At 34.5% G+C, this 12112-nt stretch overlaps 1 protein-coding gene across 7 annotated transcripts in view; it reads right to left on the bottom strand.

Annotated features, from left to right (window-relative positions):
* LOC127171973 (HMG box transcription factor BBX) overlaps positions 1-12112 on the bottom strand; it is a 49599-nt gene that overhangs the window by 17490 nt on the left and 19997 nt on the right. For 5 of the 7 annotated variants that reach the window (XM_051120962.1, XM_051120967.1, XM_051120961.1 and 2 more), the window contains 7 exons: positions 9539-9796; positions 9205-9406; positions 7792-7859; positions 2955-3035; positions 2711-2785; positions 2519-2596; positions 274-351 (listed from right to left, as the gene is read on the bottom strand). In XM_051120962.1, the coding sequence (XP_050976919.1) occupies positions 274-351; positions 2519-2596; positions 2711-2785; positions 2955-3035; positions 7792-7859; positions 9205-9406; positions 9539-9796 (840 nt within the window). The remainder of the gene's footprint in view (positions 1-273; positions 352-2518; positions 2597-2710; positions 2786-2954; positions 3036-7791; positions 7860-9204; positions 9407-9538; positions 9797-12112) is intronic. The other 2 variants (XM_051120965.1, XM_051120966.1) reach the window with 1 other exon arrangement.

The following is a 12112-nucleotide window of genomic DNA, read 5'->3' as shown; positions in this document are numbered from 1 at the left end:
ACAATAAAGGGTTCAATTTAATTTCATGTTGACTTTATGATATATAAATACCCACCAGGTGGCAGCCTATGCATTGAAACTCTCCTTGGATTTATTACATAACATTGCCTGCCATTGTCCATGCCAACCGGTCAACACCAGCCACTGCCTCACTGAGCTTTAATTCTGCATTATAGCATCAAATGCTGTATGTAGCATAAGATTCGTTCTCCTGTCTCGTATTTTTGTGTAACCCGGGGCAGTGATTATGCTGTATGTGGGTTGTTAATGTACCTCAGCGAGCTGGAAAAGAGCCGACTGGCCGCACTGCTTCCCTTCAGATGCTGACTGAGACCTACTGGAGGAGATCTGCTACAGAGACACACAAAACACAAATATCAAGAGCAATAAACAGATGAACAGAAAATTATTTGGAAAATTTATTAGGAAATTCTCCTATAGAGAGGAATTAAATTCTAATTTAAATCACAGTGTTGTGATGGCATATACACTACCAGTTAAAAGTTTCCTCCAGTTTTTTAAAGAAGTCACTGCTGCTTAACAAGCTTGCATTTATTTGATCCAAAGTACAGCAAAAACAGTAAAATTTAAATATTTTTACTAATTAAAATGTTTGAATATATTTTAAAATGTATTTTATTCCTGTGATTTCAAAGCTACATTTTTAGCATCATTACTCCAGTCACATGAACCTTCAGAAATCATTGTAATATTCTGATTTGCTTCTCAAAAAATATTTATTATTATGTTGAAAACAGCTTTTTCAGGTTTCTTTGATGAACTAAAAGTCAGAAGAACAGCATTTATCTAAAATAGAAATTTTTGTAACATTATAAATGTCTTTACCATCCTTGCTAAATAAAAGTATTAATTTCTATCATTTCTTTAAATTATAAATTATACTGACTTCAAGCTTTTGAATGGTATAGTGTATAATGTAACAAAAGCTTCTTATTTCAGATAAATGCTGATCTTTGGATCTATTTATTCATCAAAGAATCCTGAAAAAAAATGTACTCGACTGTTTTAAATATTGATGATAATGATAATAATAATAATATTATATATATATATAATAATAAAAAATGTTTCTTGAACAGCAAATCAGCAAATCATGTGATACTAAAGACTGGAGTAATGATGCTGAAAATTTAGCTTTGATCAGAGGAATAAATTGCACTTTAAAATATATTCAAATAGAAAACAGTTATTTTAAATAGTAAAAATATTTAAAAATTTCAATGCTTTTCCTGTGCTTCGTATCAAATAAATACAGGCTTGGTGAGCAGAAGAAAATATTACTGTTCAAAAACTTACGACTGGTAGCATTAAGTAAAAAAACATTTTAAAACATTTAAACTATATTTTCAATTAAAAAAGCTTATTTTATTTTTTTCTATTCCATATTAGTTTGTTTTCATTTTTCTTTTGTCACTTTTCATTAGCTTTTGTTTTTAAAACACTGGTTTTATTTGTAAGATTTTAATAATATTTCTATATTTTTATTTCTATAGTTAATATTTCTACATTTATTTCTTTTTCATTCAAATTTCAGGATTTTAGGACCTCAACCTAAACATATTTCAGTTAGTTGTTCTAGTTAGTTAGTTGTTCATTTTTTTTAAGGCCACTGTACTTGTAATAGTTTCAGTTTAAGTGAACAATAAAAAAGACCGCCTACAAGCAGTCTTGTGTCACCTGCTGTCACATTTTGTGCCACAATTTAAGAACAGAAAGTGCAAACTGCTCAAATTCTTCTTCTTAAAAAAATTAAAATCAGCAGAGGGCCATTTACAGTTAATGCCAATGAAGAGAAATAACAAAAGCAATGACTGAAAGTGCAGGAGTATCAAAATGGCTGCCTGAATGGAGGAAGTTAGTGTTTTAGCATGTAATACATTAGCGAAAGCAGAAGTGGGCCATTTTATTGCCACTGTGAGTTACTGAAGGATTCACTGTGGTCACTGACTGCAAAATACATATGCAGTCAATGTGACCACCCTATTATGCATTTAAATTGATAGTTCACCAAAAAACCCCTAAAATTCTGTTATTAACTATATGTGTAATGGTACTGTCATTAAACCGCAGTGGAGACTGGTGCGGAAGAGAAAACATTGTTAAAAAAAAGTTATTTTTGTTTTATTTGCTCACAAAGAGTATTCACGTAGCTTTATAACATTAAGGTTGAACCCCTGATGTCACATGGACTATTTTAACAATGTCCTTACTCTCTTTCTGGGCCTTGAACGTGGTAGTTTGGCTGTCTATGCAGGGTCAGAAAGCTCTTGGATTTCATCAAAAATATCTTAATTTGTGTTCTGAAGATGAACAAAGGTCTTACGTATTTGGAACGACATGAGGGTGAGTAATTAATGACAGAATTATCATTTATCCCTTTGAGAATGATTCCTCCATAGCATAACTTGATTGTAACTGTACTGTGAGAGATGTAAGGTGGATAAAAGGACGTTAAGAGCGGCATGGGCAGTGGGGCAATGGAGTCATTCAACTGTACCTCAGCCAGTTGAAACAAGGGTGATTTAACACAACTCTTGGGCAGGTCTGGCGAACTTGGCTGAGATGGTCCAGAGGCCTAAGAAGAACATTAAAAACAACCAAATGAGTGCTCAGATGTCATTTTAAATTCACAAGATAATGCAAATCCACTTTAATGTAGCACTTAAACTCAAAGTGCCCAAAACCTTACCTCTACATGTGTGAGGGAGCTTGTGTCCTCTGCGTTCTTACTTCCTCCAGCTGGCTGTGCTGGACTGGAAGAAATCTGAGGGGAAAGAGTAAAAACTTGAATGCCAACAAAATGCATTCAGATCATTAAGCAAGCCATTTGGAAGCTCACAGCCAACCCATTCATATCTGAGACTGAGTGTCACTGCTAAAGAGGGTTTTAAGGGTCTTTTGTTAAGGACTGACAAGTCTTCATGTGGTCTCACCTCAGCCAGCTGGAAAAGGGCTGATTTCCCAGCGTGCTTAGCAACATCTGTGCATCCTGTCTGGGAAGAGCTGGAGGAAATCTAAAACGAAAGCATTAAAAAATGAAATCTGTAAAGCAGAACAGCCATAAAAGTAAACAACCTCAAATCAGCATCTTCTAAATTGACCACTGACATTTACAACTCAACACCTCCCTCTGTTGACAGCTTGATGGAAAAGCCACAGGTACATTCAATAAAATAAAAAAAAAATATGCGACAATTACTCTGTCTAAACAGGAAATGACAGACAGCCAGACAGCTTGAGGTGTCTACACTAGAAACCACTGCACATTACCTCAGAAACTAGACATAAGCTACAGTACACCAGGAGAATAATTATGTCTATCTTGTATGCACTGAAATACACTGATATGCCTATTTTAGAATTAAGTATTTTAAAGAAATTTTAAATTAAGGAATTATAATTATATTATTTTTAAATTGCAATGCATTTAAAGTTTTTATAATGCTATATATGGTTAATGTACAATTTTTAGAATAATTTTACAATATATATTTTAGAATTTAATCTAGGAAATGTAATATAATCTTGAAAATATTTTAGAATATATCTAGGAAATTATTTTAGAATATTTATTTATTTTAGGCCTAAAACCAGAAACACGGCTTTGCTATAACGGTTCAAAGTTAAATACTGTATATAATGAAGAAAAATCATAGAATTAAATTCACACATTTGATATTTATAAATAAAATATGTGACCCTGGACCACAAAACCAGTCAAAAGTGTAAAATTGTGATTTATACGTAATCTGAAAGCGGAATAAATAAGCTTTCCACTGATGTATGGTTTGTTAGGACAGGACAATATTTGGCAGTGATGCAACTATTTGAATATCTGGAATCTGAGGGTGCAAAAAAAAAAAACCCTAAATATTGAGAAAATCGCCTTTAAAGTCGTCCAAATGAAGTTCTTAGCAATGCATATTACTAATCAAAAATTAAGTTTTGATATATTACGGTAGGAAATTTACAAAATATCTTCATGAAACAAGATCTTTACTTAATTTCCTAATGATTTTTGGCATAAAAGAAAAATCTATAATTTTGACCCATACAATGTATTTTTGGCTATTGCTACAAATATACCCGTGCTACTTAGGACTGGTTTTGTGGTCCAGGGTCACATATATGTTTTGTAGTATTTAAAATTTTGGGCTCGCAAGATTTTTCTCTTATGCTCTCCAAAACCGCATGTAACTACATGCTGACTTTACTGTCGCTTTTGAACAATTTAATGTGTCTTTAATTAAAAAAATATATTCATTTCTTAAAAAGTGAATGACCCCAAACTTCTGAATGTTATTGTAGATGTGCAGTGCAAAAAAAACAGCAACAAGTCATCTGTAAAAAATAGGACTAAAAATATCACATACTGTCTTTTATGTAACAATTTTTTTGAATACATCCTAAATTACATTAATAGAAAAAAACGCATTCAACGCATCATTATTTTAAAGAGACAATCCACCCCAAAGTGAAAAATCTGTCATGAAGCATCCTCATGTAGTTCCAAACCCGTAAGAGCTTTGGTTATCGTCAAAACACAAATGAAGATATTTTTGATGAAATCCGAAACCTTTTTGACCATGCATAGATAGCAACGCATCTCTCGCGAATGCATGTTGAAGAATGACACGGAAGAGAAGAAAATTGTTGAATAAAGTCTTTTGTTTTGTGCACAAAAAGTGATCTCACAACTTTATAACAATCGGGTTGGACTATTTTAACAATGTCCTCGCTACCTTTCTGGGCCTTGAACGTGGTAGTTGCGTAGCTGTCTATGCAGGGTCAGAAAGCTCTCGAATTTAATCAAAAATATCTTAATTTGTGTTCTGAAGATGAACGAAGGTCTTACGGGTTTCGAATGACATGAGGGTGAGCAATTAATGACCGAATTTTCATTTTTGGGTGAACTATCTCTTTAAGCAAACTGAAAAAAAAAGATTAACTTGCTTAGTTAAGTAACAGAAAAAACTAGAAACATGACCACTGTCTACGCAAAGCACCATCAACATGGTGTTACTCTTAATTTATGAGTGACTTGAAACGACTTGCAATGCACTACTGCCAGGCACAGTTGCTCTGGATCAACGTTTGTATGAGATTGTGTTTGACAACACAAAGATTCAAAAGACTATTCCTGGTTAAACATTGCGGACGGTCAACAGGTAGAGAATTCAGCCCTGTCCCCTCCAACAAGACCAAACAGATGATGTAATGTGATTTGTCCGCAAAACGACGAGGCGCTGCCTTTTGTTTTGTATAAACCTCCCGCGGCCCTCTTCAGTGACAAATGCACTGCGCCGAAGGCAATTAGGATCACTTAGTGGCAGGAAAATGGAATTTACAGAGGATTAACAGGGGTGAGAGTCTGAGGAACCCACAGGAACACACACAAGCAGCTCGAATCCCTGACTCACACACAAACATTGGCCTGGCGTCTTTGACGCCTCATAAAGCTCTACAATTTATGAATTCTATGCACCTCCTAATGGCACACAAACCCAGTTTGGGGCCCAAAACAGTCATCCCAGTCTGTTTAGTCACAGCCCGCTGCGGCTGCCGTATCCGTGGAGATGGGCCTGTCACAGTCTATTTACGTGAGCACTGATCATGTGCTCATTATATCAGAGGTCTGCCGTGAGTACAGAATGATGCAGATTTGTCTCAATCACATCAAGATATGAGGACATGGATCTAGACTAATAACTGTTATTCCCATCTAGAGCTTTCTTTGTGTTCCTGGTTTAAAAACTCATTTAACTTGACTGTGGTTATATTGACAAATGTGTTTCTGCTGCAAAATCTGCATATTAATATGTGCAATTACACTGCAATCCATTCTAAATATTGTGATTTATTTGTGTTGTCAGAGGCTGCTCTGATCTGCACATCAGGGTCTTGCATATGAACGACAAGAATTTTGATATTAATTATGGATGCACTGCTGTTAAATTATTTAAAATTATTTTAACTAGCCAATATTTTAATAAGACTATCATTATTTTCATACTATGGCTTACAGTAATTCTATATAAAAATTCTATTCATATACTAATTCAGAAACTGTAAAGGCATAACAGCGTGTAATTGTCTAAATATAAATATCAGACCTTCATAGCTGCCTTTTACAGGATAAAAATGACAGTAAACATGACTGTGAACAAAGTGAACGCATGTTCCTGCAAAACATTACTCGATTTGTCTTTATTATCTTTATTTTGTACAAATTTAAACTATATTCCCTATATACAGTGCTCAACAAATTTATGTAAGGTACAAAAATGTATGTAAGGTTTTTACAAATGATAAAAGATTTGTGCTACTGCTGCTCTACACTAACAGTATTGGTGATTACCAAAATCATTTTTTAGCCTTCTGTATTGGTTAGTCCTCCAATATGTGTAAGCTCCTTAGTAAGAGTAATAGGCTATTTCTATTGCTATAATATAATTGGTGCTGTTATATATGAAAGAAAGGCCGAAAAAAATAGTCAAGCGCTTTATAGTGCGTTTTTATTTTTATTTTTCAGATACCCAATTACAGTCAAAAAGCACATAATGACAGCAATAATGCAAGCTGTTTATGTGAAAGGCATAAGAGGCCATTTTTGTTATGTGAATACTATTTAGTTGTTTCAGTTTGTTATTTGCCCAGTATATGACAATAACATTTTTAGATTTAAACGATTTTTTTTGGACAAACTCCTAAAATATTTGTGTTTTCTCTTTACTATTACAGGTGGTCCAATGAATTAAGCACTGTACGTTTTCATAGCATTCAGTTGGCACATTTGTTTGAAGAACATTGAGCAGAATGTGGACGTTTTTTGGTCAATAAAAAAAAAGAAAGAAAGAAATTTGGTCTTTCTTTAATCCAATTAATCGATTAATCAGAAAAATAATCTGCCAACATAATAGTTGCAGCCCTAATCCAATATCAACCAATAGGGATGTGTTTCAACCCAAATTTCACAAATCAGTTTGATTATGCTTCACAAGCTTGCGTTTCGACTCCAAATTTGATTCAATATCAATTATTCTAGATATATATCAGGTACAGTACACTTACAAAATTTGGCAAATTTTCTCAAGGGGAAAAAACAACAACAAAAAAAAAAAATCTCTCAACTAATGCTGTAAAACATACATGAGAGTCAGTTGGTACGGCATTACTATAATATTAAAGGTTAAAATTAGCTGATTTGTATACAAACACTTCAATTACACTCAAAGAAGTTTTTTAATTAATATTTATTAAATTAACTTATTTTTAATTAAATAAGTTATAATACTAACTTCAAATTACATAATTATATTTCTACTTCATTTTTTTGAAATATAAACATCTAAATGGTGGCTGTCATAAAAAATTAAATGAATTATTCAAACTTAAATTAAGTATTGAAGAAAAATATAATGAAAATGTTATATGGTGCATATATTTAGCAAAATGCTCCTCTGGAGTTTTTTCTAACTGACTAAGAAGTCCATGGTCACCGATTATGCTTTTTTCTGAGGTCATTGTGACGATAAGCGACATTGTTTACAAGCTGTTATATTGCATCTTTCCACAGCTGGAACACTGATTGAGCGATTACATGAGACAAGCCCTAATATTATCTCTAATATTAATAAAAAACAGAGTAACGCGTCACACGGTCCTTAAGTTTGCATTCAAAGAGGAGTATTGAGTGTCTTGATTTGATCAAAGAATGTACTTGGCCTTAAAATTATTTTTGTTATATGTATTAAAATGATGTTACTGTACCTCTCTGGCGGTCAGCGCGTGCTCCCCAGCTAACAGCAGCATGCTTAGGCCACCCATCTTATTAGGATCTAAAAACACAGCAGAGGAAAAATATGTTAAGAAATGTTGATTACACAGTTAAACAACCAGTGACTTAAAGACACAAAGCGGTTAAGGAATTTGTACATCACCATTCAATAGTTTTTAATTGTTTTGAAAGAAATGTATATTTTTATTTAGCAAATAAGCATGAAATTGATTAAAAGTGACAGTAAAGGCAAATATAATGTTACAAATTAAAGAAATTTAAAAAATTCTATTTATCAACGAATCCTGAAAAAACATCCACAAACTAAACCAAATCAGAATGATTTCTAAAGGATCATGTGACTGGGAAGACTGGACTAATGGCTGCTGAAAATTCAGCTTTGCCATCTCAGTAGCAAATTACATTTTAAAATATATCAAAATAGAAAACGGTTATTTTAAACTGTAATAATATTTCACATCAGTACCATTTTAGTACCATCTGTAGTTTTAATCAAATAAATACAAACTTTGTGAGCATAAGAGACTTCTTCACAAACATTAAAGGGGTCATCGGATGCCCATTTTCCACAAGTTGATATGATTCTTTAGGGTCTTAATGAAAAGCCTGTAACATGCTTTGGTTAAAATTTCTCAATGGTAGTGTAAATAACACCTTTTTTACCTTTGCAAAATCAGCTGTGCCAAAATCATCCTGTTCTAGTCGAGGTTGCTTTAAATGTTAATGAGCTCTGTTCGCCCTGCCCCTCTCTTCTCTTTGTGGAGTAACGAGCCAGTTTACTCTAGCCGCATTAAGCTGCGTTTAGCCGCTAAACTTGCTAACTAGCATGTTATAAGGAAAAGAGAGATTCATAAAAAACCCTTATACTCACTTCTACTGTAGGTGAAGCTGGATCATGAATGATTCACGCAAACATAGACACATTTAGATCTGAAGGCGCATTCCATTCACAAACAAAAATTATACACTGCATCTTCAGCGGCTCAGATTTGGGGAGTAAATGAGGACCCCTATGTTCATTATTACATCCAGCAACACAACATATATTCTTATCTAACTTACATCCCTGTTTACATTGAAACAATGGAGGTCGGACTGTTACAGCTCACAGGTCTGACGTAAGAGCTCATGTCAATCAACTATTGTGGGAGCGGCCTCTGTCGGGGTGACGCCACACCGACAGGCATCTGAGAATGTCTCAATTTGAAACAGGGGATATTATTTTTACAGATCAATTAAAAACCACTGCATGGATTTTTATCATTAAAAATCATATTGTTCAAACAACATGTAAAAGTGAACTTTGCATCCGAATGACCCCTTTTAAAAAAATCTTTTGAACAGTAGTGTATGTATGGACATATTTAAGTGTGTTTTTTTCCTACCAGCCATGGCGAAGTTGAGCTGGGGTGTGCTGTCAGCTTTGGGCTGTTTTTTGGCAACTGAAGATTCCTTGCTAGGATTGGATGGAAGAGACCAAACCTTCTTGCGAGCGTTACTCACAGAGTGAGAGGGACTCTTTACCGGCTTGTTGGTGGCAGGACACCATTTGTAACCAGGGTTAGCCTTCATGAACGCATCTTTATACTGTATAAAACACAACATAATCAAATATTAGATTCACATGTTCAAATGATGACATTTTGTCCGAACAACTGATTAGCCTATTTATATGCATTCGATTTTTAGAAGGGTTATTGTGAGTGCTCTGGTTTTTACCTCCTTGGCCATGTCTGTGTATTTTTGTTTTTCTTTGGGGTCCAGTACGGCCCACCAGTCTGCCAGGATCTTAGTGGCTCCCCGGTTGTCTAGTCGCGGATGCTCCTGTCGGACCAGGGAACGGTGCCGTTTGCAGAACAGCAGAAAGGCGTTCATGGGCCGACGAGCCCGTTGTTCAGAGGAGTATTCCTCACTGTCATCTTCCATCCCGCCACATTCTCCTTCCTGTGCTCCGCTCTCTGCACATAACACTGGCTCCTGAGGAAGAAAAGTGAGGAAAAAGTGAAAAGAGATACATACAGAGACCCGGTCAAGTTCAACAGCAGCAGTGGACAAAGCTACACAAAGATAAAAATCAAGGCCTATTCACACATTTTTGCTGCAGTATTTCATAACAGTACAATCTTAAAATGAAACAATATGGATCCCTTCACAATAACCCAGGAATTTCCCAAATATTTTTGTCAGCTGTGTTTTTATTGTAAAATAAATTGTTTTGACATATTTATGACTTAAAGCAGACATCAGATGCCCATTTTCCACAAGTGGTATGAATCTTTAGGGTCTTCATGAAATGTCTGCAAAATACCTCAATGATTGTGTAAACAACCCGTTTTACCTTGTCAGAAACAGCTCTGTTCACAATGACCAGTTTCAATGCATGTCTCCTGAAATGATAATGAGCTACTGCTCAGTCCACCCCTCTTTGACATTTTTTTGTGTATTCAGTGCTGTGTTATTATCAAAAACAAAACTAAACCACTACGTCCTCAGTGGCTCTCCTGTTGAGAGAAAATAAAGACTCTTATGCATCCACTTCTGCATCCCACTATAAAACGCCTTGCTTACAAGATGTTGTTGCTACAACTGCTTGAGCATGGAGAGAATGGCAGGCAGCATACAACAGGCTAAGGGTGAAAATATACTAAAATGGGACAGTCCGTCAGCGGATTTGGGCAGGACCTGAACAACATGATGTTATACTGCTCAGAAATTCAAAATGGCTTGATAATTAAGACAGCTATGATTTTTGGAGAAAAAAGGAGAGAATGAATTTTTAATCATTGTAGGGTGGTTGTGTCCACAGGGTGCTAAGAAAAAAAAAATGTATGGGCCATTCTACAGAATTGGTGCAAACTGCTGTCCCGCAACAAAAAAAAAACACATTTAAAAAGCATTTAAGTATTCAAATCTTAGATGTTTATTAAGATCATTCTATTATCTATTGAAACCCACAATAATATTTCAAATATTAGTAAGCTTAATATATATAAAATCATCATTTATTGGGTACTTTCAATTGCTAGATGACTGTCCCAAACCCTAACTCCGAAATTTATACTTATAAAAAAAAACTTTACTTTTATTTTTTTCTCCATTGTTTTTAAAAGTATCTTTTTAAAGTTTAAAAATATTTATGTTAGGTTTTCTTTGTAAATTTTAAAACTTTATCTAAATAATGTGTCCCACATTTTTCATGTCACTACCGAAACAGTATGTTTTAGTCTATTGGTTGAGGCTGATTTTAACTATACCCATAAATTTATGAACAGTAAATATTCCTGTATACCCCCTCTCTCATAGTTACAAGGTGTGAGTAGATAGGGTTCATCATTTTGAAGTAAATGTGTTTAAAAGTATGAAAAATCTGTATGTAACTTTAAGGAATGTCACTACTAGGGTTGGGTATCGTTTGGGGTTTTTTCGATACCGGTGTCAAATCGATACTTTTAAAACGGTACCGGTGCCAAAACGGTGCCTGAACCGATACTTTCAAAAAAGCCACAAAGTGGTGGATTACACAAGAATATATATTTTTTTGGACAAAAAAGTTCTTTAAATTAGTTTAATTAGTTTAGTTTAAATTACTTTAAATTAAGTAGTACTATACATTATTAAGTCAATGCAAAATGCAAAAACAATAAAACCTAAGCCACCTAACCCAACAGCTTAAAATTTCAGCAATTCTTTTGCAGAAATATGACTATATTTGATGAGATCTTGGAAAACCCGTCGGATGTCACGGTGGGACGTTTTCAGGAAATTCGTTTTTCATTAAATTATTATCTATAACATCTTGTCTATCATCTCTGAAAATATCTCTTCGAAATTCACTTGTTTAGTGCAGAAAAATAGACATTTATTGCAGCAAGCAGAAATGACTGTCTTTCTCCTATGTTAAGAACGCGCTGCGGAGGTGCTTTCCCTTAACTCCACAAAAACAGTTAACCTATCAAAATAAACCACCTAACATATTTAGTAAAGGCGTATCAGTTCACATTCTCCACCAGTCCTGTGTAAAGTACGGCAAGCAAAGTTATTTATTTATTTATTTATTTATTTATTTATTTTAATATGGTGAGATGGCGGAGCACAACAACGCCGTCTCAAGTACTGCAGCTGCTCACTTAACCGATCTTACTCGTCTCAATCTGCTCAGTTTTGGTGATGTCAGTGCCCTAAATGATGTTACGGGCTATTTCACATCCAGAGATGAAGGATCGGATGATGAAGTTACTAAAGAGGAGTCGTCCGATGACAGTTTGTTTTATCACAGTGCGCGAACAGTTGCGC

This window comes from Labeo rohita, chromosome 10, assembly GCF_022985175.1.
Source record: "Labeo rohita strain BAU-BD-2019 chromosome 10, IGBB_LRoh.1.0, whole genome shotgun sequence".
In the NCBI taxonomy this organism is placed as follows: domain Eukaryota; kingdom Metazoa; phylum Chordata; class Actinopteri; order Cypriniformes; family Cyprinidae; genus Labeo; species Labeo rohita.
The sequence above is the reverse complement of the archived record's forward strand: the minus strand, read 5'-3'. Positions and strand labels throughout refer to the sequence as shown.